General features: G+C 39.4%; 1 protein-coding gene across 1 annotated transcript in view; it reads right to left on the reverse strand.

Moving 5' to 3' along the window:
* Nucleotides 1-25,736, reverse strand: part of LARS1 (leucyl-tRNA synthetase 1) — an 88,665-nt gene that overhangs the window by 24,568 nt on the left and 38,361 nt on the right. Inside the window, exons 16-28 of the mRNA XM_007533962.3 lie at nucleotides 23,618-23,703; nucleotides 23,462-23,527; nucleotides 23,278-23,360; nucleotides 20,638-20,776; nucleotides 19,410-19,622; nucleotides 16,302-16,359; nucleotides 14,834-14,897; nucleotides 9,673-9,856; nucleotides 8,266-8,356; nucleotides 7,350-7,490; nucleotides 4,819-4,959; nucleotides 4,232-4,342; nucleotides 721-831 (exon numbers count right to left, since the gene is read on the reverse strand). Of these exons, the coding sequence (XP_007534024.1) occupies nucleotides 721-831; nucleotides 4,232-4,342; nucleotides 4,819-4,959; nucleotides 7,350-7,490; nucleotides 8,266-8,356; nucleotides 9,673-9,856; nucleotides 14,834-14,897; nucleotides 16,302-16,359; nucleotides 19,410-19,622; nucleotides 20,638-20,776; nucleotides 23,278-23,360; nucleotides 23,462-23,527; nucleotides 23,618-23,703 (1,488 nt within the window). The remainder of the gene's footprint in view (nucleotides 1-720; nucleotides 832-4,231; nucleotides 4,343-4,818; nucleotides 4,960-7,349; nucleotides 7,491-8,265; nucleotides 8,357-9,672; nucleotides 9,857-14,833; nucleotides 14,898-16,301; nucleotides 16,360-19,409; nucleotides 19,623-20,637; nucleotides 20,777-23,277; nucleotides 23,361-23,461; nucleotides 23,528-23,617; nucleotides 23,704-25,736) is intronic.

Here is a 25,736-nt window from a genome sequence, read left to right on the forward strand (position 1 = left end):
AATCTCCCACAGCACATACAACTGTCTCCCACAAGAAAGAACCATCCAACCCAAAACATCAGTAGAGTTCCAGTCAAGAAATCCTAGTCTAACCACTATAAACAATGCTTATCCCATTAAGCTAAACCTATACAAACACAGACTCTTGGTTCCTGTAACAAAATCTAGTAAAAACATTCTAATGTAAGCAAAAGAATATACTTCCTCCCCAACTGAAAAGAAGGTAGAACATAAACAGAATCAGTGCAATGACTTCCATAACACATCCTTTCCAAAATAGTATTTTCACGTACTCAGCAATTCCATAAATGAACCCCAAATCTGATAGCTCATTTCCCATAGCTAATGACTGAAAGGAGCTATTTCAGCAACTTCAGGGAGGAGATGGGGGGACTGTATTAAAAAATGTTTCCCGGGGCCGGGTGGTGGCGCACCTGGTTAAGCATACGTGTTATAGTGTGCAAGGATCCAGGTTCGAGCCCCCGGTCTCCACTTGTAGGGGGAAAGCTTTGCAAGTGGCAAAGAAATGCTGCAGGTGTTACTCTGTCTCTCTTCCTCTCTATCACTCCTTTCCCTCTCAACTTCTGGCTGTCTCTATCCAATAAATAAAAGATTAAAAAAAAAATTTTTTTTTTAATGTTTCCCCTTCCTTCTGTTGTGCCATCTAACCACTGCTCATGTAGTCAGGGATGCTCAGGGCTGCACAAAGTCCAAGATTACCTTGATCATGGCAACAAATGGCATCACTTTCTTCATATGTTTCTTCAATTCTGGTAAATTGCCTAGTTCATTGGCAATGACTTTGTTATCAGGCAATTTTCCACTGTTTGTCTAAAAAAAAAAAAAAAAGAAAAAGAGAGAGAGAGAGAGCCAGGGATGAATTAGAGACAAATGTTTTTACAGATGATACAGGAGAGTTGACTAGCCATAGAACGTGGCCCCAGCCAGTCTGACAGACAGCAGCAGAAAGCGTGCAAACCCTAACGACATAAGGGACGTGATGGGGGGATCAGATAAAATAAAGGGAATCCCCTTCTCTCTCTAAATTCGGAGGACACACACTTTAGGGTAAAGGACAAAAGCAAACACCTCAGTTTCCCCTTACAATAATAGAGCCTCAAGGATTTTTAACCTTAGAGACAGCATATGGTTTATGCAAAGAGATTCTCATGCCTGGCGTTTCAAACTCCCAAAATCCCCTGTACCACCATAAACCAGAGCTGATTGGTGCTCCAGTTAAAAAACAAACAACAACAAAAACTAAGTTGTTTTATTAAGAACTTAACTTGTTTTCAAACTTCTAGTCATAACAAAATGAAAAACTAAACTACCCTGAGAGTTTCAAAATGTCTCCTCTTGAACACTGTTCCTTACAAACTATTACTACAAATGTGGGGGGAAAAAAAGAATGCATAGCTACCAACCTGTTAAAAATGTTTCCATTCCTATCCACTCAAAATAAATGCCTTTACCATGTATTGCTAATTGGCATATAGTCCCAAATGTGCTGACTGAATTAAATTAATTTCTTCCACAGAGCAAGCAGTCTTTTCAGAGTTGTGGGGGAATTATTTTCTTCATGCTGTAAAAATAACATTGGTGGGGGGCAGAGAGCATAAAGGTTTTGCAAAGAGACTCTCATACCTAAGGCTCGTAAGTCCCATGTTCAGTCCCCCACACCACCATGAGCTGATCAATGCTCTGGTAAAAATAAAATAAGAAGTTAACCCTTGCAAAAAAAATAAATGAATAACATAAACGTCAAGGGTTGAGAATGACTTTAAATGTAACATTTAGTAAGTTCCTAATAACTTAGTATCTCAATCCTAACCTTGATTAAAATAATGAGATTTTTTTTCTCCAGTTGTCAATGCATTGATCTGAAATACATAAAAACAGTGGAAAATAGACCAAAAGGTGCCATGTTCAACAACAACAAAAAAAAAAATCAGCAAATATTCTTTTAGTTCCCTGAATGAAAACAAAAATTGCAGAGGAAGCTGATCACTATAAATAAAGACAAAAGATGATGTTTTAAAATTACATAATGTCAGGGAGATAGCTCAGAACTTACTAGAGCAAAGCACTTACATGTCTGTGGCCCTAGAGGCTGCAGTTCAATCCCTGGCACACCTTATTCCAGAGTTGAGCAGTGCTTTGGTTGGTCACTCTCATTCTCTCTCCTCTCTCACGCTACCTCATAAGTAAATAAACCTTTCCTTCTTTTTTTTTTTTTTTTAATCTTTGAAAATAAAAATAAGGCTATGTAACATGTAAACAGTGAATACTAAGTAAAAAATAATAACTTCTAAAAGAATAGTGAGGATATAATTTTTAACACCTGAGACCTTACCTGCTCTACTTGGTTCTTCCACTATCTCCTTTTAAATGGTAGCATGATTGTGTTACCCATAAGACAAAATTTCATGTGTTTGCCTACCATAGCAGCTTCAGCGTGCTCAGATTCAAAGTCAAATTCTTAAGATTCTAAAAGCTATCTTCTACTTCTGTTAGACACAAAAGCTAGCTCTTCATAAAAAATGAATTCACAAGGGATACAGAAACACATTCGTCTCTTTTCATCAACATTAAAAATATAAGATTTTCCTGAATGTATACTAATGAACTATGAAAAATAGTGACATAAAATTCCAATAAAGGCCTAGAAAATCCAAACTAAGGACCTTTCCTTCAAGTTATCACGTGATGCTTTGATTAAATCCTACTTTGTTTCTCTTTTAAAGTTCTTATTAGTGGTTTGTGTGTACTAATACCTGTTCTTAATAAATTGAACGGAAATCCCACAATGACTACTCTGCCTCCATATTTTGAATATGATAGGAAATAGGTAGTAGATTTTTTTTCTTTAGGAAAACCTCAAACTAAGTTTAAGTATTCAGTTTTCCTTAAGTGCAACTATCACATTTAACAGTTTTTGACACAGTCAAAAATAACAATGAGCTCTCCACTGTTACAGATAATTATTAAGCTGAACATTTTCTTTTAAATTATTCAGAAGTTAAGCTTCACAAGCAAGCTATTTCTTAGACTTGTGAGAACTATGGTGGTTATCTTTGGGGGTTTGGAGGGTGGGGATACAGAACTTTGGTGGTGGGTGTGGTGTACAGCTATACACTTTAATCTTATACCCTTGTAACCTACTACAAATTAAAAAAAAATCAGTGATGAGGAGACAGCATAGTGGTTCTACAAAAAGACTTTCCTACCTAGGGCTATGAGGTACCAGGTTAATCCCCAGCACCACCATAAGCCAGAGCTGAGCAAGACTCTTCTCTCTCTCTTTCTCTGTATCTCATTAAAAAATATATATACGGGAGTCGGGCTGTAGCGCAGCGGGTTAAGCACAGGTGGCACAAAGCACAAGGACCGGCATAAGGATCCCGGTTCGAACCCCGGCTCCCCACCTGCAGGGGAGTTGCTTCACAGGCGGTGAAGCAGGTCTGCAGGTGTCTATCTTTCTCTCCTCCTCTCTGTCTTCCCCTCCTCTCTCCATTTCTCTCTGTCCTATCCAACAACGACAACAACAATAATAACTACAACAATAAAACAACAAGGGCTGCTCAACAATTTGTTTGGCTTCGTATGTTAACTCTCTTTTCAGTCACCAGGTTCCAGATGCCATCAGGATGCTGGCCAGGCTTCCCTGGATTGAAGACCCCACCAATATGTCCTGGAGCTCAGCTTCCCCAGAGACACACCCTACTAGGGAAAGAGAGAGGCGGACTGGGAGTATGGACCGACCAGTCAACGCCCATGTTCAGCGGGGAAGCAATTACAGAAGCCAGACCTTCTACCTTCTGCAACCCTCAATGACCCTGGGTCCATGCTCCCAGAGAGATGGAGAATGGGAAAGCTATCAGGGGAGGGGGTGGGTTGTGGAGATTGGGTGGTGGGAATTGTGTGGAGTTGTGCCCCTCCTACCCTATGGTTTTGTTGATTAATCCTTTCTTAAATAAAAAATAAATAAATAAATAAATAAATAAAAAACAAGGGCAACAAAAGGGAATAAATAAATAAAAAATTTTTTTAAATTTTTAAAAAGCTAATGATATATATATATATATATATATATATATATATATACATTCCATGCAAGAGGTAATTAAGCAAAACTTCCTGCCTTCCTTTTCCCAAATATTGCCAACATCCTAAAAACAAAACCAGCTAGACAGTACACAACTGTGCAGGAGAGTTCTACTGAGAGCATCACCTCAAAGTGATTCCGTAGAAATGACAGGGTGATATGTTGCCAGGGTGGATAGTTCTTTGCCACATAGATGGTGCAATGTGAAGGCTTCTGCAGTGGTTGCTTATCAGTCTTCTATAGAGAGAAAAAAAAGGGGGAATTTAATGGCTTTCTTAAAAGTCAAAAAGAACCTACTCCCAATAAGGTTCCCATTGGCCATAAAGACATCCTACTTTTTTTTGGATAGAGAGGGGGTGGGGGGTGACACAGACACCAACCTACAGCACTACTTCACTGCTGGTAAAGCTTCCCCATCCCTGCAGGTGGGAGCCAACAGCTTGAACCTGGGTCCGTATTGTAATAGTGCACTTAGCCAGGTGCACCACTTCCCAGACCCGTGGGCCAATAACTTTTCACTGGATACTGTTTACTTATGGTTAGGATAGAGAGAGATTGAGATGAAAAGGGAGAGGAGAGAGGGAGAGCTGCTTCACCACCCACAAAGCATCTCCTTGCAGCTGAGGATCAGGGGCTTGAGTCTGGGTCCTTGTGCATGATAGCCTATGCACTCAACTAGGTGCACCACCTGGTTGGGGATGGGAGGACTTTACCTTCCCTTTTGCTGGCATCATATAGTTCTTGAGTCGCAGTCTAAGATCATGTGCTACTTCCATAAGATACTGTGAAGAACGGATCAAGGCTTCATCCACAGGACCAGCCACAGGCCAAGAAGCATTCATAAGTGAATCAGACTTTAAAAATACAAGGAGAGGGGTCAATGAGATTAGACAACACATCTATTTTATAAAATTTGATTAGAGTTTCATACCAAGGCTACCATCTGTAATTATGTGCTAAAAGTTCAAACCTGACTACACATAGCACACTTCCACAGCCCCTGATCTAATGTTCCCTAGAATTCAAGCTGTGAAGTCTGACTCTACATTCTTAATTAGCATCCATTTGTACAGCATATTAATACCCACACACATATGCTCACTTTCAAAGAAAATTATGTAATGCTAATTTCCCTAAATTGAATCATTATTATATAAATTATGCATATTCTCAGTTTTTCTCCTATTAATACATTCAGAACTAAGCATATATAGTTCTTTGGTATATACATCCTGGGTACATTTTTGCATTGTTCAGGCACTAAAAAATACAAAAGAGCCTGGCTAATAAAGTTGGGAAGGAGTTATTAAACCACTCAATCTGTTTATCTGCAAGCCTGGAAGAAATAATTAAATTTATCTTCACAGTAAGAATGCCAATGTAATATCTCTAAATATGCAGCCTTATATATGCCAAGAATTTTATACAAAACAAGAATACTTATGCAAATACATACTATCTTTATCTTTTAGCAGCTCATAACAGTTATTCCTATCGCTTTCAATATTTTCACGTTTACAATAAACTGTTCAAAAAAAAAACACACCTTAGTTATACAGATATTCAAATGTATGCCTGTATATGTTCAAATATATAACATTTTCTAATAGGAACTAAATGATAAAAGTTACATGCACAAATCATATTCCTAAACTATAATGTACCAGGTATACATAAAGACATAGACCTAACATTATATATACATGGGAAGTAGCTTCAGATTAATTGGTGTCATTATTATGATGGATCCAATATTCTTCCTCTCTCTTTTTTTTTTTTTCTTTACTGAGGCATTGGGGCCTCACACATGCATAATTCCACTATCCCAGACTGATTTTTTTCCCCATTCATTTCAGAGAGATACAGAAGAGAGGGAGAGAAAGAGAAAGATAGTGCACAGCAACATTCCACCATCCACACAGCTTCTTCTGGGGCCATGGCACTCCCATGTGGGGTTGGAGTTTGATATTTTTATTTTTGGAATTTTTTTTTTAATTTTTTTTAAAAAAATTTAAATGTATTTATTTATTAATGAGAAAGATAGGAGGAGAAAGAACCAGACATCACTCTAGTACATGTGCTGCCAGGGATTAAACTCAGGACCTCATGCTTGAGAATTTGATGCTTTGCCACTGTGCACCTCCTAGACCATTTTTAAAAAATTTTTAATATATATTTATTTTCTTTTTGTTGTCCTTGGGGTTTTTTAATTGTTGTTATTATTATTGTTGTTGTTGTTGATGTCATCATTGTTAGATAGGACAGGGAGAAATGGAGAGAGGAGGGGAAGCCAGAGAGGGGGAGAGAAAGATAGACACCTGCAGACCTGCTTCACTGCCTGTGAAGCGACTCCCCTGGAGGTTGGGAGCCAGGGGCTCGAAACAAAATTTTTAAATTTATAATTGGATACAGATAGTGAGAAACTGAGAGGGGAGATAGAAAGACACCTGCAGTTCTACCTCAGCACTTGTGAAGCTTTTCTCCCTGCAGGGGCTTAAACCTGGGTCCTTGAGCCTGGTCCATGGGGTTGAAGTTTGAATCCAGGGTTTCATACATAGTTTGAAGCACATGCCCTACCGAGTGAACTATCCTCAAGTTCCTTTGGGTGAAGTATCTCCCAGCCCCCTCCCCAAAGTAATTCTAAAATATTCATGTTCAGTGGCCTGGGAGCTTGTGCAATTAATAAGGCATTGTGACTCTCAGGCCTGAGTTTGTTCCCCAGCATCACATATGCTAGAGTGAGACTCTGGTTCTCTCCTCAGTCCCTCTTTCTCATTAATAATTTTTTTTTTAATAATTAAAATAACCTTAGGTAGGAAGGGCAGAAAGGGAAAACACAAAGTAAAATTTGGTCTGGGTTTAGTGTACTCCACCAAAGCAAAGAACTATAAGGAAAAGGGGGGGGAGGGGTGGAGCCTGGGAGCAATGTGACAGGATGGGTGGAAGGGGACATGGGGATAGGGCAGCTGTGAGGGTCCTGGTGCATGATGCTGGAAATGGACCCAAGTTGGGAGTGAAAAAGTGTTTTGCAGACACCTCTCACAGGAAGATGAGAATCTGCAGCCCTATGTCAACAGCCGTACTGTAAACTATTAACATAAGTGATAAAAGGAAAATAGAAAAGCAAAGTTGGCTGTGGGAGGGAGTTCAGATTCATTCTTTCTTTCAAATAGCAATATAATCATAACATTTATTAAGTGCCACCAAAATCAAAACCCATAATATCTTAGATGCATAAAAGTACCTTTCCCAGGAGTGTCCAGATGTGCTCACACAAATGTGGACAGAATGGAGCCAAGAGAAGTGTCTGAACTTCAATAAACCGGAAGACGAGGTCTCTGTGCATTCCTTCAATAGCTAATTCACGGTATTTATCTTTTGAGGCCTAAAAAATTTAAAATTATTTACTACTGCTTTTGAGTAAAACTAAAGTCTTTAAAAAAATCAGTTCTTTGTAATGCATTTCAAGTGTTTAGTCTTTTAAAATTTTTTGAGTATCTGCAACATTTTATTTTTAGCAACTTTCACGTAAATGTAAATCAGTCCTTGTCTAATGTACTGCAGTTTTACACTAATGATTCTCAAAACTTTTTCTAAGACATTTTATAACACAGAAGACAAAGTTGAACAATTTAAACTGTGTGTCAATGACAAATGCTGACAGCACCAGGGAAAATATTAAACTTCAAAAAAGGCTATAAATAAGACACATTGCTATGCTCAATACTTATCTTTATTTAAACCATATCTCTGAAAAACAAGTTACATAAATCCTAATGGTATTTTATAAAAACTGAGTAAAGCTACATTTTTATTTTAAGTATCTAAACTGCCAAACATGAGGAAATACTGACACCTTGTGGAAATTTTTAGAAAATATTTTATTAGTTTCAATTCTGTCTTTTATTTATTTATTTATTTGAGGTGTTTTCTAGGGAAAAACAACTAACTTTTGCATTTAATTTCTTTATTAGTGTTCACAGCTCAGGTAGAATAAAAAATACTTAAATTCACAATAAAAAAGCACCAGAGAAAATGATTTTAATATTTAAGCTTTCTTATTAATAGTCTCAATCTCTAGACAAATTACATTATATTTGAAGGGGGGAAAAGTAAAGAATACATCATATTCATACAGACATGCTAAAAGAATAGCTTACCTGAAACTCAAAAAATCCTGTTTTCAAAGCTTCTTTAAACATCATCTTTTCATAGTTTTGGTCTGTTTTTATAATTCCTGCATTCATTTCACTAGTGAATATGGGAAGAAAGGTTAACAAGTTTAAAAACCAGTACTTATTAACTTAAAAAAAAAATTAATACACCCTTAACCACCCCAGAGTTGGGGGGTGTTCAGGTCCTGGAGCATGATGGCAGAGGACCTAGTGGGAGTTGTACTGTTATATGGAAAACTGAGAAATGTTATGCATGTATTTACTATTGTCTTTACTGTCAACTGTAAAACATTTATCCCCTAAAAAAAAAACTACACGTGCTAGCCATCAAAATTAAAACAATGCCTGAAATACTCAAAACAACTCAACCTTTGTGTTCCTTAAAACTGCCTATTGCAGCCTCCCAACTGTTCTATAAAGATTTATTGATGAAAATTCTTTTCTTTTTAAATATTTTATTTATTTACTAGATAAAGAAACAGAGAGGAGAGGGGGAAATACAGAGGGGAAAGAGGCAGAGATACCTGCAGCCCTGCTTCACCACTCATGAAGCTTTCCCTCTGGCAGGTGGGGGCCAGGGGCTTGAACCTGGGTCTTTTTGCACTGTTATGTGCTTAGCCACATGCACCACTGCCTGGTACCCTTGGTGAAAATCTCCTAATACCAGTATGAAAATAGTTGGTTAAATCATATTTTGTGGTCAGGTTTAATTGCTACATTTTAAACTTGTTTTACCTCCTACTTCTATCATACAAATAAACTCAGACTCTTCTCGTGACTTTCTCCTCTTATTGCAAAAATCTTGTTTATTTTTCAAAATTTCAGAACTCACACATATCTCCTCGGAACTCCCTCTACTTTGTTATCATACTTGGGTGTTTTCTCCTGACTGACAGCAAGGAAGGATAAAGTCTTACTCATCTTGCTAACCATAGTGCTTAGGATGATTCCTGATACAGATTGACAGAGTCTTTTAAAGAGAGGACAACTCTTCACTTTTTTTTTTTTTTTTAATCTACTTTTCCTTTAACCATTTCACTATGTCCTAATGTAAAACCCCATGAGACTAGGCTTTGGAGATAAAAGTAAATTCATATCCCAAGCTGAAGATTACTAGCTTTAAGGCATTTTAAAAAATACCTAAATTTTTCTAGATCTCAATTTCTTTAAGTATAAACTAGAACTAAAACTATGTTTAACATATAAAGTTGTCATGAAACTAAAATCAGGTAACAGATGCCAGTATTTAGAAAAGAACATGGCACAAATAAACTTTGAATGAAGAGTAAACACCATTGTCACCTAATTCATTGAACAGGGGTGGGGGTGGATGCACTCGAATTAAGTAACTAGAGTACAAAGTGACTGGTGGGGGGGGTGGGCATAGATTACCTGGCAAAAACTCTATCATTGAAGGTACTGGCAGGGCCACTTCTTAGGCTGTCCCAGTTGGCAACCATTTCTTTCACCCACTCCACCCAGGTGTACAGACGGAGAACACCTGCATCTGCCATGGCTTCCACAAAATTAGCATCTTCAACAGTGTCGCCAGCATCAGCCAGAGCTAAGCGCATCCCTGGAAGAAGAGGTGGGGGGTGGGGGGAGAGTGTGGTTACTGAATATCAACTTTGTGTCCAGTGGATATGCTGTGAAGCCTACAGAGGACAAGAAATAAATACTTTAAAAGGCTGCTTTCCCTGTTGGTGCTGCAGATCAACAAGAGAATTAAAAAAAAAAAAAACTGAACACAAGAAGTAGGATTCCTAATAGTGTTAAAGTATTTTAACTAGCTGCATTGATATGCACACATTTAGCATAAGTATGTATTTCTTCTTAGGCATGCTGCATTAATGATATAAAGTGATCGTTAATGAAGTAGAAGAACAAAATGATAAATGGAAGAAAGATTCTTAATAGAATCTTTAATACATCTCAGCTTCATTCAGATGCAGCAAAACATATTTTAGTGCATGAGAGCACATATTGGTCTTTTATGTGTATAACTCCATTATTCCTAGAAGCCAGGAGATAGCTCACCCAATAGAGCACATGCCTTACCATGCATGAGGCCCCAGGCCTGAAGCACCTGAGAGCATCACAATACCAGAGGAAGCTCCACAATTAGTGGAATAATTGCTTAGTCCAAAAGTAGGTACTTTTAAGGTTTTTTTTTTTGGTTTTGTTTTGTTTTTTTTCTTTTTTGGTCTCCAAGGTTATCACTGGGGCCGGATGCCTGGTCTATTAATTCACTGTTACTGGCAGCTTTTTTTTTTTAATTGGATAGAACAGAGGAGAAAGGAAAGATAGACACCTGCAGATCTGCTGCTTCACCACATGTGAAGGGACCCCCCCAACTCCCCTCTGCAGGTAGGGAGCCAGGGGCTCCAACCCAGATCCTTGTGTGTGTTTAACACTAAGTGCACTTAACTTACACCGCCCAACCCCTGATTTTAAGTTTTCTAACAAAATTATCTTTCAACCAAAATACTTCATTAAGATAATGAAAAGAATACATATAATATCCTAATTGGATAAATTATATACTATCCTTGCAGTGGGACACGAGTCACTGAAAAAAACTGTGGGAAAACTTTTTATATGCAGGGAGGAGGGAGATTTCAAAACAATAATAATAAAATAACTCTTTATATGCCAATGAAGAGTGGTCTTGGGAAAAAAAAGATATTTTGGGCAGGGGGCGGGGGTTGATAGCATAATGGCTATGCAAAGAGACTCTCATGTCTGAGGCTCTGAAGTCCCAGGTTCAATCCCCCCACACCACCATAAACCAGAGCTGAGTAGTGCTCTGGCAAAAAAAAAAAAAAAAAAGACGAGTGGTCTGTCTAAACCACTGTGTGCAAAACACATTCTATCTGCACCTTAAAAGGGGGTAATGAGAACATGTAACATTAAGTTATATATGTGTTAAATAACTTTCATTATACACAAGAATAATTAAATTTGAATCCTTTCTTTTGAAATAATTTTAAACTTAAAAGCTGCAAAAGATAGTATAAAGGCTAAATATACACCAGGTACTCAGCTGCCCTAATTTAACAACTTACATAACCAATTTCAAAACCAGGAAGCTAACATGAGTACAATACATTAATTATAGATCCTACTCAGATTTCATCACAATTTCCTCTCACATCCTTTTTCTGGTTCACTATCCAAACCAAAATCCCACATTGCATTTAACTGCTGTACTCCTTGTTCCCCTCAAATCTAAGACAGTTTCTCTTTCTTTTAGTCCTCAGAGTTCCACTACCCTAGGCCAACTTTCACACAGAAAGACAGAGAGAACACAGAACTGAAACTTCCCTTGGCACTGTGGGGAGTGGTTCAAACCTGGGTTGTGTGGCAAATGCCGAGCCTTCCCGGGTGAGGTACCGTGGGTGTGGGGAACCTGGTAGAGTACACACATTACCAGGTGAGCTCTCTTGACAATCCAAATCTGAGACAGTTTCTTAGTATTTTCTGACCTTGACTCTTTCGATATATCTCCTAACTTGGGCTTGTCTCATGTTTTCTCATAATAACACCGGGGTTACGAACCTTTAAAGAGAATAGCTTAAAAGTAACGTCCGGAGTCGGGCTGTAGCGCTGCAAGTTAAGCACACGTGGCGCAAAGCACAAGGACCCGTGTCCTGAAGCTCAGCTTCCCCAGAGTCACACCCTACTAGGGAAAGAGAGAGGCAGACTGGGGGTATGGACCGACCAGTCAACGCCCTTGTTCAGCGGGGAAGCAATTACAGAAGCCAGACCTTCTACCTTCTGCAACCCTCAACGACCCTGGGTCCATGCTCCCAGAGGGATAGAGAATGGGAAAGCTATCAGGGGAGGGGGTGGGTTATAGGGATTGGGTGTTGGGAATTGTGTGGAGTTGTACCCCTCCTACCTTATGCTTTTGTTCACTAATCCTTTCTTAAATAAAAAATTTAAAAAAAAAAAAAAAAAAAAAAGAATCCCGGTTCGAGCCCTGGCTCCCCACCTGCAGGGGAGTCGCTTCACAAGTGGTGAAGCAGGTCTGTAGGTGTCTATCTTTCTCTCTCCCTGTCTGTCTTACCCCTCCTCTCTCCATTTCTCTTTGTCCTATCCAACAACGATGACAACAATAAAATAACAAGGGCAACAAAAGAGAATAAATAAGTAATAATAAAATAAATATTAAAAAAAAAGTAACGTCGGCAGCAGGGCGGTAGTACAGTGGGTTAAGCGCACGTGGCACAAAGCGCAGGGTCTGGCTTAAGGAACCGGGTTCGAACCTCCGGCTCCCCAACTGAAGGGGAGTCACTTCACAGACGGTGAAACAGGTCTGCAGGTGTCTGCCTTTCTCTCCCCCTGTCTTCCTCTCCTATCCAACAACGAATGACATCAACAATAACAGTAATACCAGTAATAACCGCAACAAGGCTACAACAACAAGGGCAACAAAAGGGGGAAAAAATGGCCTCCGGGAGCAGTAGATTCATGGTGCTGGCACAGAACCCCAGCAATAACCCTGGGGGCAAAAAAAAAAGTAACGTTGTCGGGGGCCAGGCGCAGCAGGTTAAGCGCAAGTTCGCAGCTCAAGACCCTGGCTCCCCAGCTGCAGGGGAGTCGCTTCACAGGTGGTGAAGCAGGTCTGCAGGTGTCTATCTTTCTCTCCCCCGTCTCCCTTCCTCTTTCCATTTCTCTCTGTCCTATACAGCAACATCAATGGCAACAATAACGACAACATGGGCAACAAAATGGGAAAAAAATGACTTCCCAGGATCAGTGGCTTCATAGTGCAGGCACTGAGCCCCAGCAATAACCCTGGAAGCAAAAAGAAAAAGAAAAAAAAAGTAACGTTGTCAGCACATGATGCAGACAGTATTAATTACTGTTGCTGTGAACATTCACTATATTCTAAATAATTCTCATGTTATTATTTTTCCCTTAGTGACTAAGAAATATCTAGAGAGAGAAACTCTGAAAATAAAGTATCCTATTTCCCATTTTTTTAATGAAACTGATCCATTTGGATTTTGGCAACCACAGGTGGATTTTGTCTATAACAATTACTACTTACTGTAAGGCTGAACAGTAGTATGCCTGGTTAAGGACCCAGGTTCAAGCCCTCAAACCCCCTGTGGGAGGGGAGAGCTCCTCTCTCCCTATTCCCCCCTTTTCTTATGATTTATCTGTCTCTATCCAATATAGCCAAGTGATTCTCTGGTTCTGTCATTCTCTTTCCGTAGTAAGCCTTTCCATAAATAAAGAAATGGCTCCTTCAGGTTAGACATTTTTCTCTTGAGAAAGTAACTGGAAAAATAGCTCATCTAGAGAGTGTGTCTGCTTTGTCGTGCCAAGTGAACCAGATTCAAGAACAGGCCCTACCACACCAGAGAAAGCTTTGGTGCTGTTGTATCTTTCCCTCTCTCCCTATCTGTCTCTCCCTTTCTATCTGAAGAGGTCAGCCAGAGCAGTGAAATGCCAACAACTACTATTACTAAAAGATAAAGTAACAATCAAATGGAAAAGTAATAAACTCAGTGCTAAATATTTTACTATTAAATGTGCCCAGATTCAAGTCACTTAAGTTATAATAAGTATGGAGGAAACGCATTGGAAAAGCTTTCTACAAACTCAGCAAACTACCTTAGAAATAGAAAACACGTTGTCTGAGAGGTGGGGCAGTGGATAGAGCACTGGATTCTTAACTATGAGGTCCTGAGTCGAAGCCTCGGCAGCACATTTGCCAAAGTGATGTCTGGTTCTTTCTCTTCTCCTCCTATCTTTCTCATAAATAAACAAATAAATTCTTTAAAAAAAAAAAAAAAGGAAGAAAGACATAGAAATCACACAGAGAAAAAAAATAATAAACAAGTAGCAATTACAGTGGCTCTCCTAAAATACAACTCTAGTAACCTCAGCTTGAATTTATCCCTAGAGTTGGCATCAGTGGTTCCTATGTTTTAAGTATTATGTTGCTTGTATGTATGGAAAATATAAATATTCTAAATCTGGGGTGAAAATGATCAAATTAAAACCACTGTTAATATTAAAACCATTTTGGGGAGTCAGGCGGTAGCGCAGCGGGTTAAGCGCATATGGTGTTAAGCTCAAGGACCAGCATAAGGATCCCAGTTCGAACCCCCGGCTCCCCATCTGCAGGGGTTGCTTCACAAGCAGTGAAGCAGGTCTGCACATGTCTATCTTTCTCTCCCCCCCTCTGTCTTCCCCTCCTCTCTTCAATTTCTCTCTGTCCTATCCAACAACAACGACATCAATCATAACTACAACAATAAAACAACAAGGGCAACAAAAGGGAATAAATAATAAACTAATATTTTTAAAAAATTAAAAACATTTTAAATTTCCTTCTAAAAGGAGAATCAGACTCTATGTAATAGCATTAGTTAAGAAAAGCACACTCTGGGGAGACAAGCATAATAGTTATGCAAATAAACTTTCATGCCTGAGGCTCCAAGGTCCCAGGATCAATCCCAAGCACCACCATCTCTCTTTCTCCCTCTCTTATTAAATAGTATATATACATATGAGAAAGAAAGAAAAGCATACTCACCATCAGCTGAATATTTTTCAATAGCTTGGGTCAGAGTGAGGAAGTTGCCTGTAGATTTTGACATCTAAAAATAGAAAGGCAATTAGCTGGCATTAGTGAGAGCATGTTAGTAAAATAAAGTAAAACAGTTAAATCAAATTAAGTAAGTTGCCATGATGAAGACAAAAAAATAAATAAAACTTGGAAAGTAAAAGATATTTGAAACTAATCTTACAGAGATGAAAACTGAAGCCTCAATACAATGACTTGTGTCTGGGTCACTCAAAGTCGTTGTCAGACCTAGGACAGGAACTCCAATCTGCTGTTTAATTTACTGCTTTCTCCTTTAGCCTACATTGACACTGGGAAGTGGTTTTGACATACACATGGAATGACTCTACTCTGACACTGGAACATATCAGGTGCCTATAAAGAAGAGTTTGTGTTTTTTTAATTGAGGGATGAATGGTTTATAGTACAGTCTTTATTGCATAGGCACAGCCTCTCATCTCATCTCCTCTTGACTTCACCCTGTCCCTTACCCTCCTTCCCTAGAGTCCTCTGCTTTGGTGCAATACAACACATCCAGTCCAAGTTTCACCTTATATTTTCCTTTACTGTTCTTTGTTCTTAAGTTCAACCTGTAAGTGAGATCACTTGGTATCGGTCTTTTGTTTTCTGGCTTCTCTTACTCAACATGATGGCTTTGAGTTCTTTATACTATTGTAAATGAGATGAGTTCATCATTTTTAACATCTGCATAGTGCATTGTGTATTGTGTATTTGTACCACGACTTCCCTAGCTTTCATCAGTTGTTGGACACCTGGGTTATTTCCAACTAGACTGTGCTGTGAACACTGATGTGGAGGGTAGGCAGTGGTGCACCTGATTGAGCGCAGGTTACAATGCGCAAGGACCTAGATTCAAGCTCCCAGTCCCCACCTGCAGGGGGAAAGCTTTGTGAGTGGTGAAGAAGTATAGTATGTGTCTGTCTTATCTTCCTATCTCCCTTCCCCTCTCAATTTCTGTCTCTATGTAATAAATAAATAAAGGTAACAAAAAAAAAATTCTTATAAAAAAGCATTGGTGGTGGTCTGGGAGGTAGAGAAGTGGATAAAGCATTAGGTTCTCAAGCATAAGGTCCCGAGTTCAATCCCCAACAGCACATGGACCAGATTGATGTCTGGTTCTTTCTCTCTCTTCTCCTTTCTTTCTCATAAGTAAATAAATTCTTTAAAAAAAAAAAAAAAAAAAAAACTGGTGTGCACAGATCTTCTTGGATAGGCATTTTTGTTTTCAAATCTTTCAGATATGAGTTGAATGCCTCACAATAATTGTTCATATTGTACTCTATCTCAGAGCAGCACATCTAAGGAAACATTTTGCTTTTCATAATCTTCTCATGGCATTTCTTCTTAATGAAATTCCCTAATTATGGAAGTCAATCTGGAGAACTTTAAAATTATTGAAAGAGGTAATGCGCCTTACCTTCTCAGAGTTGAGGAGAAGATGTCCATTTGCTCTCACAGCTTTAGGCCATTTGTCACTTTACAGGTAAATGTATAAAGACAGAAACAGTTAAGTACAGATATCTGATGTTGGTATATACATAATAGATCTTCCAGAAATAGTCAAATGAAAGCAGTTAGCAGTAATGGGCTTTGGAATGTAGAGTAGTATAAAGGCAAGGGTGAAAGCTCACTTTGACCTTTATGAAATGTTTGAACCTTCAAACTATACACAAACTATCCATTCCAGAAACTAAGTCATAAGGAGCATAGTGGTTTAGAGTAAGAATTCTGGAGTCAGGGTTTACATCCTGATTCTGTCACTGCTGGGTAACTCTGTATAACTTATTTGAGCTTGTCTTAGCAAGATTCTTTATCTGAAAAACAAGATTATTACTACAGACCTTCCTCAAAAAGTTGAATGAAAATTAAATAAGGGGCCGGGTGGTGGAGTACTTAGTTTAGTGCATCTGTTATATAATACACTAGGGCCTGAGTTCAAATCCCCACCTGCAAGCTGTAGCTTTGCAAGTACCGAAGCAGTGCTTTAGATATCCCTCTTTCCCTCTAAATTCCCCTTCCCTCTTGATTTCTATCCTACAAATTAATTAGTTAATTAATTTAAAAGTTAGATGAGCTACGTGGTCTGGGAGATGGTGCAGTGCATAAAGCACTAGACTCTCAAGTAGAAGGTCCCAAGTTCAATCCCTGGCAGCACATGTACCACAGTGATGTTTGGTACTTTCTCTCTCTCCTCCTATCCTTCTCATTGATAAATAAATAAAATCCCTAAAAAAAAAGAAAATTAGATGAGTTACTAAAAGTAATTAGAACAGTGCCTCACATAAAAATTCGTAGCTCTAGATCAGAAGGGAAAACAATAAGCAGAACTTGGACTGGAGCTGGTGTATTATTGCACCAAAGACTCCGGAGTCAGGGGAAGGATTCAGGTCCTGGAACATGAGGACCTAGCGGGAGTTGTATTGTTATGTGGAAATGTTATACATGTGTAAACTATTGTATTTTACTGTCAACTATAAATCATTAATTCCCCCAATAAAATAAAATAATTTGTAGCAATGGGGTCTTGGTCTCTATCCCTCTCTCTCAAAAAAAAAAAACTTGCTGTCACTGTTTATAAGCAATTTTTTAAAACCTAATAAACTTTAGGCAAAAGCATGAGCTCAACCATGTTACTCACAAGTACTTATGGAATACTCAATTTCTCAAAAATATATATTCTACACAATTGAGAGGAAATAATTAGGTGAGACCCACGCTGCACTTATTTTATTCCTCTACTTCAATTTTTTCCCTCTGAGTCTTAAGCAAAGGCAACTGTATACTAAATATGAAAAGTTATATGAAATTAAGTTTTATAAAACACAATTTGAGCAGGTGGAAGAATTTTTTTTTTCTTTAGCTACTTGTGGAAATGGAGGGAACAATACAAATGTATGTCTAGGTCAAGAGGGAAGAAGGTAGAAAGATTACTCTTGCACACATACAGTGTATGCAAAATGCCTCAGATCCAGACTGTACTCAGAGCATCGCTACCAACAGGTGTTATAACTTTGGGACTCTAAGCTCTCAAGGGTTGTTTCCACCTCATCCTAATGTTCTAGATTCAGTCTTAAATCATGTTAGACCTCAAAAGAATCACTTATAAACCACTGATAACCCTGAAACATGATAAGGTTTGGTGGCAAAAGTAGGTAGGAGGATTTCTGGACACAATGGAAATGACTTTTTGTCATGACTTTTTTGTGTTTGTTTGGCTTTACTGGACACTTAATATCAAAAAGCATTTAAGAGGGGAGTCGGTGCGGTAGTGCAGTGGGCAAAGCACACGGACTGGCGTAAGGAACCCGGTTTGAAGCCCCAATTCCACACCTGCAGGGGAGTCGCTTCACAGGCAGTGAAGCAGGTCTGCAGGTGTCTGTCTTTCTCCCCACCTCTCTGTCTTCCCCTCCTCTCTCCATTTCTCTCTGTGTCCTATCTAACAATGACAACATCAACAATAATAATAACTACAGCAACAATGAAAAACAACAAGGGCAACAAAAGGGAAACTAAATATAAAAAATAAAAATTTAAAAAAAAAGATGTAGGAGGGGCTAGGCAGTGGTACACCTAGTTAAGTGCACACTCACACTATACAAGAACCTAGGTTCGAGGTCCTGGCTCCTACCTGCAAGGGGAAAGATTCATGAGTGATGAAGCAGGCCTGCAAGTGTCTCTCTGTCTCTCTCCCTCTCTATCTCCTCTTCTCCTCTCAATTTCTCTCTGTCTCTATACAGTAATAAATAAATAAATAATTTTTTTTCTTTTCTTTTTTATTTTTGCCCTCATGGTTACTGCTGGGGCTCAGTGCCTCCACCACGAATCCATTGCTCCCGGAGGCTATTTTTTCCCTTTTGTTGCCCTGGTTGTTTTATCATTGTTGTAGTTATTATTACCGCTGTTGGATAGGACAGAGAGAAATTGAGAAAGAAAGGGCAGAGAGGGAGAGAGAAAGATAGACACCTGCAGACCTGCTTCACCGCCTGTGAAGCAACCCCCTTGAAGGTGGGGAGCCAGGGGCTCAAACCGGGATCTTTATGTCCTTGTGCTTTTTGCCATGTGTGCTTAACCTGCTGCACTACTGCCTAACCCCCAATAAAAATATTTTAATAAATAAATAAAAATGAAAAAGAATTTAAGGCAGCAAGGGAAATAGCACAACTGGTAAAACATGAGAGAGACTTCCACATCTGGGGCTCCCCATTTGATCCCAGGATAGCAAGTACCTGAGTACTTTGACTTCTCGCTCTCAAGTAAAATAATATTTTTTAAATTTTAAAATGGGAGGTGGGTGTGGGGATGTTTACAGGGAGATACAGTGGTGGTGCATAGGGTTTGCATGAAAGAGGTGCCAGGTTAGATCCCCCACACCAGCAGTAGCCAGAGCTCAGAGGTGCTCTGGTCAAAAAAAAAGATTCGGGGAGGTGGAGAAGGTACTCAGCAAATCTACTACATCCTACACAGTAACTTCTTATGTACACGAGATCACAAGACACACTGATAAGAAATCTTTCTTAGCACTCACCTCTGTTCTGGCCACATAGCCACGTGATTATAAAGATAATACGAAAGGTGATTTGGCACAAGATCCTTGCCAGAGACTCGGAGATCCACAGGATACCAGAACTCAAATTCTTGTTTTAACTGGTCTAGCTTTTCCTTTGGAATCTGAGTCTTTGGAAATGGAGCCTTCTTGAAGAAAATATAATCCCAAACTTCCGTGGTCATCTGTTGGGGTCTGCATTAAGACAGACAAACAACTGCAAAATACACATATAGTTTCTTCAAAAGAGCCAATATTTTAGCCTATATATGAACTAGGAAAGAAATCTTTGTAAAAGAAGGGGAGGAGGAGGAGGTAGAGGAGGAGAAAGAAATAATGAAGGGAGTAAAGAACAACAGTGCTAGGGATTGAACCCAAAGCAGCACACACATGGTGTATGTATTCCAACACTGAGCCACCTCCCTAGTCCAGGAATCTCTTACTAAAGTAGAAACATAACAAAGTCAATTCACAGAAGAGTGAAGAATAGATTAGTAATAAAGGAAAAAACATTACTTCTCCTTAGTACAACAAAAAAAAGTAAAATCATGACAAAATTCTGCTAAATGAAAACTAGATGCTAATAAAAGGAATATTCAATACATAAATCAAAAGATCACATCTCAAGTTCTGGCAGTGGTACACTAGGTAGAGTGCACTTGTCACTGACACATGAGGTCAAGTGCCCAGCCCCACCCTGTAGGTGGAAAGCTTCATGAGCTGTGAATCAGTGCTGTAGGTGCTTCTCTCTATCTCCCTCTCTACCACGCTACCCTCTCAATTTCTGTCTCTATAAAAAATTAAATTATATTAAAAATCTCAATCACATTTCTTGTGGTGAGTGGTTAGTTGTGCAGAGGGGACAGAGCAGAATTCACAAGCATGGGTTCTGAATTTGATTCCTAGTACTGCACTGACCAAAATGATGATACAGTTCTGCTTATCTTCTCCCTCTCCCCACCCCCACTTTGTCCCTCATTGACACATAAAATAAATCTTTAAAAAATTAATCTATTAGAAAGAAAGAACCAGAGCATTACTTTGGCACATTCAATGCCTGGAATCAAACTCAGGATGTCAGGCATGTGAGTTCACTGTTTTATCCATTACACTACATCCCCACTGTAAAAGCAAAGTAAGTGTTTCTAAATGTATTAATCACAACCATCGCCAACAAAAAACAATTTCTTCTCTTTAATCATTTACCAACCTGATGCCCAAAGGAGACTCTGCCTGTCCACGTAAGTGGCCCCCCTGTAAAAGGTGTGCAACTGTATAAAATGCCATGTAGATAGTGGAATCAGAGAGTGATTCAATCAACCACTGCTCATCCCAAGGTAGACGAGTGCCTGCAAAATTAAAAATAAAATTAATACATGAGGAACCCTGAGACATTTCATTTATAAAATCCACATCTTCAAAAATAACTGTAGCTATAGACCAGGACCTATGAGATAGGGTATATGAACATGTATCCGTAAGTTAGGGGAAAATATACACCTCAAAACAAAAGTGCACAATAGCTTGCAGTGAGTCAATAAATTAAGCAAGCAAGTACGAAGACCTAAAAAGACACCTTAAAGTAGCTAATGAAACAGTTTCTACTTAGACCTAGATATCCTCCTCACCTACCTCCTATTTATATGTCTCTCAATCACTTCAAAGCTAACCTTGTCAGACAAAGTAAGAACTACAAAAGCTGAATAAGAGCAAGAGACTAGCATACTTTAATGAGGACTCTTTAGTCATTACCAGGCCACCCCGTCACCTGGTGCCCTAGTCAGGGAGTTCTAGGACTCCCACACAGACATAATGGATCTAGACCTCTAACAGATCCCTGTCTCCAATGCCACTGGTCATCTCCACTGCCACTGGTCATCTTTGTTGGCCCCTATAAGACCTTGCCCTCAATGTAGATCAACAATGGTAGGGAATGTTCCATTCTCTGAAGGGAAGCTGAACAACATACTCCATCTACTACCAGAGGAAGATGAGTCCTGAAATTAGTGCAGCCTGGAATATTCCTAGCCGTCACCACAGAATGTGAGCACAGACCTACAGGAATGCAGAGGTTACATAGGCTCCTAAGCTGACTATGGACCCCAGATCAAATCGATGGGGTTACAATTAACAATATTTATATACTTTTCCCATATTTGGGAACTACTCCCTTCCCTGATCCAGCTTTCTAATCCTTTTTCCAACTATGACACCATCTTCCCAGACAATAACTTGGGTCCACCTGCATATTAGATGTCAGGTGCAGCCAAAAACTAGTAAAGTCATGAGCCCCTTGGAATATACCTGAAATAGAACTACTAGCTTTTTCCAAAACGGAGACCCCAAATCTTCACCTGTAATATTCCAGCCTTTAGGTTCATGATTAGTCAATAATTTGTTTTGCTCTAGGGAGTCGGGCAGTAGCGCGGTGGGATAAGCACACGTGGTGTGAAACAAAAGGACTGGAGTAAGGATCTCGGTTTAAGCCCCTAGCTCCCCACCTGCAGGGGAGTCGCTACATAAGTAGAGAAGCAGGTCTGCAGGTGTCAATCTTTCTCTCCTCCTCTGTCTTATCCTCCTCTCTCCATTTCTCTCTGTCCTACCCAACAATGGTGACAACAATAAATACAACAATAAAAAACAACAAGGGCAACAAAAGGGAATAAATACTTTAAAACAATTTTTAATAATAAATAATTTGTTCTGCTTTATATATTAACTCTTTTTTAGCCACCAGGTTCCAGATGCTACCATTATGCCAACCTGACTTCCCTGGGCAGATGACCCCACGTGGAGCCCCATCTTCCCAGACCTGTGCCCCACTAGGGATAGAGAGAGACAGGCGGGGAGTATGGATCGACCTGCCAATGCCCATGTTCAGTGCAGAAGCAATTATAGAAGCCAGACCTTCCACCTTCTGCATCCCAGAATGATCGTGGGTCCATACCTCCAGAGGGATAAAGAATAGGGAGACTATCAAGGGAGGAGATTGGATACGGAGTTCTGGGAGTGTGGAAATGTACTCCTCTTATCCTACAGTCCTGTCAATATTTTCATTTTATAAATAAAAATTAAAAAAAATAACTGGGGAGTCAGGCGGTAGCACAGCGGGTTAAGTGCATGTGGCGCAAAGCGCAAGGACTGGCATAAGGCTCCTGATTCGAGCCCCCAGCTCCCCACCTGCAGGGGAGTTGCTTCACAAGTGGTGAAGCAAGTCTGCAGGTATCTATCTTTCTTTCCCCTCTCTATCTTCCCCTTCTCTCTCCATTTCTCTCTGTCTTATCCAACAACTACAACAATAATAACTACAACAATAAAACAAGGGCAACAAAAGGGAATAAATAAATATTTAAGCAAGACTTCACTTCCAAGTCAAAATAAAACACACTAAAAGAGGAGGCCTGAATTTGCTCACCAGGTAGGGCAATTGTCTTGCTATGCATGCAGCCCAGGTTTGAGCCCTGCCACAGCACTGGGGAATATTCTAGTACTATAATGTCTCACCTTCTCTATTTGAATGAAAAAGTTGGCCTTGAATGGCCCTGGAGGTGGCACATTGGTAGAGCTCTCAACTTTTAAGCATAAAGCTCTGAATTTGATTCACAGGCACCATATATGCAAGAGTGTTGCTATGGCTTCTATCTCATGAAACAAATGAATCTTAAAAAAAAAGAAAAAAAAAATGGTGGGGGGGGCAGGGGGGTTGGACATGTGAGAAATGAAATCACACATATAGGAGCATGCCTGGCTCCTTCCACTAAAAAAGGTAGGAGCAGGGGGGACATGACAAAAGCATTTATTTTGGTACAATTTGAGAAGCTCGTCAGAAAGAAATTTGAGATTTGCTTACCTAAACCATATGTTCTTGAGCAAGCATGCTCTTGTAGCCAACCTAAAGTAGCTTCAAAATTTCTCCTGGTCTCCTCACAGAATCTGAGGAGAGTAAAAGATATGATGTCTCTCTTCTCATTCTTGTTTGTTTTCTCCACATTCATATCCCCTAAATCTCCCCTCCTCACTTTCTCCCTTCTTACGTTTCTAGGATCTTCAAGGACTGAGAGGTTTGTTTTTTCCAGTTGTCTTCTCCATAATCCAAGTACCTGAGAATGACAATTTTGATTTTAAATGAGTTAAAAAAAAAAAGAGGCAAAGTGATTTGAAAAAAAGTCTTCTTGCTAAAAAAGACTAACCATTGGTCACACAGGGCAACAACACATTCATCTGCAGACCTGGACATGACTTGTTTCTCTGGTTCCATGTAAATGAATGCGTCTTTCTAAATGAATATAAATAAAAACATATCAAATATTTTTAATGTTTTTTATATTTATTTATTTTCCCTTGTTACCCTTGTTTTTTCACTGTTGTTGTACTTATTATTGTTGTTATAGATGTCGTTATTGTTAGATAGCACAGAGAGAAATGGAGAGAGGAGGGGAAGACAGAGAGGGGGAGAGAAAGACACCTGCAGACCTGCTTCACTGCCTGTGAAGCGACTCCCCTGCAGGTGGGGAGCTGGGGGCTCGACCTGGGATCCTTACGCCCATCCTTGTGCAAAAACATCAAATATTATGTCAAGTCAACCTCGATTCCTCACTCAAGGATAATAAAAATACTCCATTAAAAAGTATCCTAGACCAAATAATAGCTGTTTGTATTTTGGCTGCTGCAGGAGCCATTTTAGATAGAGACAGCCTGAAATTGAGAGGGAAGGGAGAAATAGAATCTGCAATACTGCTTCACCACTTGCAAAGCTTTGCCCCTGCAGGAATACCAAAGGAGACCACCCAGACCGAAACAAGACAGGACTAGAATGACCACAGGAACCCAGTAAATCACCCGTGAGTACAAACACATGTGGCTGGTGACAGAGAGGAGAGAGGGGCCTAAGGAGAAATTAAGTGACTGCTAATAGTTCAACAGTTTATCAGTGGAGACACCACCTCCAGTCTGCTCCACAACAAGGGGACAGCTAAAGGGAGGAAAGGACTCCCCAGAGATTCACCAAGTGCAACTCTGAGTCTCCATTGCTACTACCCTCAGAATCTGGAGCAGCAACAGGGAGGGACACCAGGGGACAGAGATCTAACCAGGAAACTCAGGAGAAGACCTATACCTCGGTGGCATAGCTGAGGGGCTGTGAAAGTCTCTTTGCATAACCACTGGATTATCTCTGCCACACCCTGCTTTATCTCTTGGTCAGGAGTCAGTGATTAAGCTAAGAAGCCTATTGATAGTTTAAAAGCCCTCAGGCTCCCATAGCCTACAGGGAAAAAAAAAAGAGGCTTTTTACATCACTGAGCTCCAACTCAGCAATTGAAAAAACTGTTAACTTCCACCACGGTAAAACCTTTAATTAAATTATTTAGACACAAGTCAATCCAGACAATAATTTGAAAAGTACTGATAAAGGGAAATCATAACATAATATATAAAATGGTTAAAACAACAAGAAAAAATATTGGAGACTCGAACCAGGACAAGAGTCCAGCTAAAAGTCCTCCAGAGGGTGAAGCACAAGACAACGAGTTCAACATCCAAACATTAGCTAAGGAAATAATAACAGGAGTGAGTAAAGAATTTGAAAAAATTGTAATCAAAAATGCAGGAAGAACAAATGAGAATATGGAAGAAAATTCTAATTATCTCATGGTTATTAGAGAGCTGAAAGCTGAAATCGCTGAGCTAAGAAGGCAACTAGCTGAACAAGCTAAAACAGTATCAGAGCAGGGCAACAAAATAGATGAACTCCAGAAAGCAGTAGAGGGCAGAGAGAATAGAATCTATGAGGCTGAAGACAGAATTAGCAAGATTGAGGATGAATTAGATACAACTAAAAAAGAAGTAAGAGATCTCAAAAAGAGATTAAGAGATGCTGAAAACAACAACAGAGTCCTATGGGATGACTTCAAAAGAAACAATATACGCATTATTGGCTTACCAGAGGAAGAGAGAGAAGGAGAGGAAGAAAGCATTCTCCAGGCCATAATAGCTGAAAATTTCTCTAGTCTAGACAACACCAAAGACATAAAGATTCAAGAAGCCCAGAGGGTCCCAAACAGAATTAACCCAGACCTAAAGACACCAAGACATGTCATACTTAGAATGGAAAGGAATAAGGATAAAGAAAGGATCCTCAAGGCTGCAAGAGAAAAACAAAGAGTCACCTACAAAGGAAAACCCATAAGATTAGCAGCAGACTTCTCCATACAAACACTACAGGCCAGAAGAGAATGGCAAGATATCTATCGAGTGCTCAATGAGAAAGGCTTTCAACCAAGAATACTATATCCTGTTAGACTGTCATTC

The sequence above is a fragment of the Erinaceus europaeus genome, chromosome 2 (genome assembly GCF_950295315.1).
Source record: "Erinaceus europaeus chromosome 2, mEriEur2.1, whole genome shotgun sequence".
NCBI classification, from domain to species: Eukaryota; Metazoa; Chordata; class Mammalia; order Eulipotyphla; family Erinaceidae; genus Erinaceus; species Erinaceus europaeus.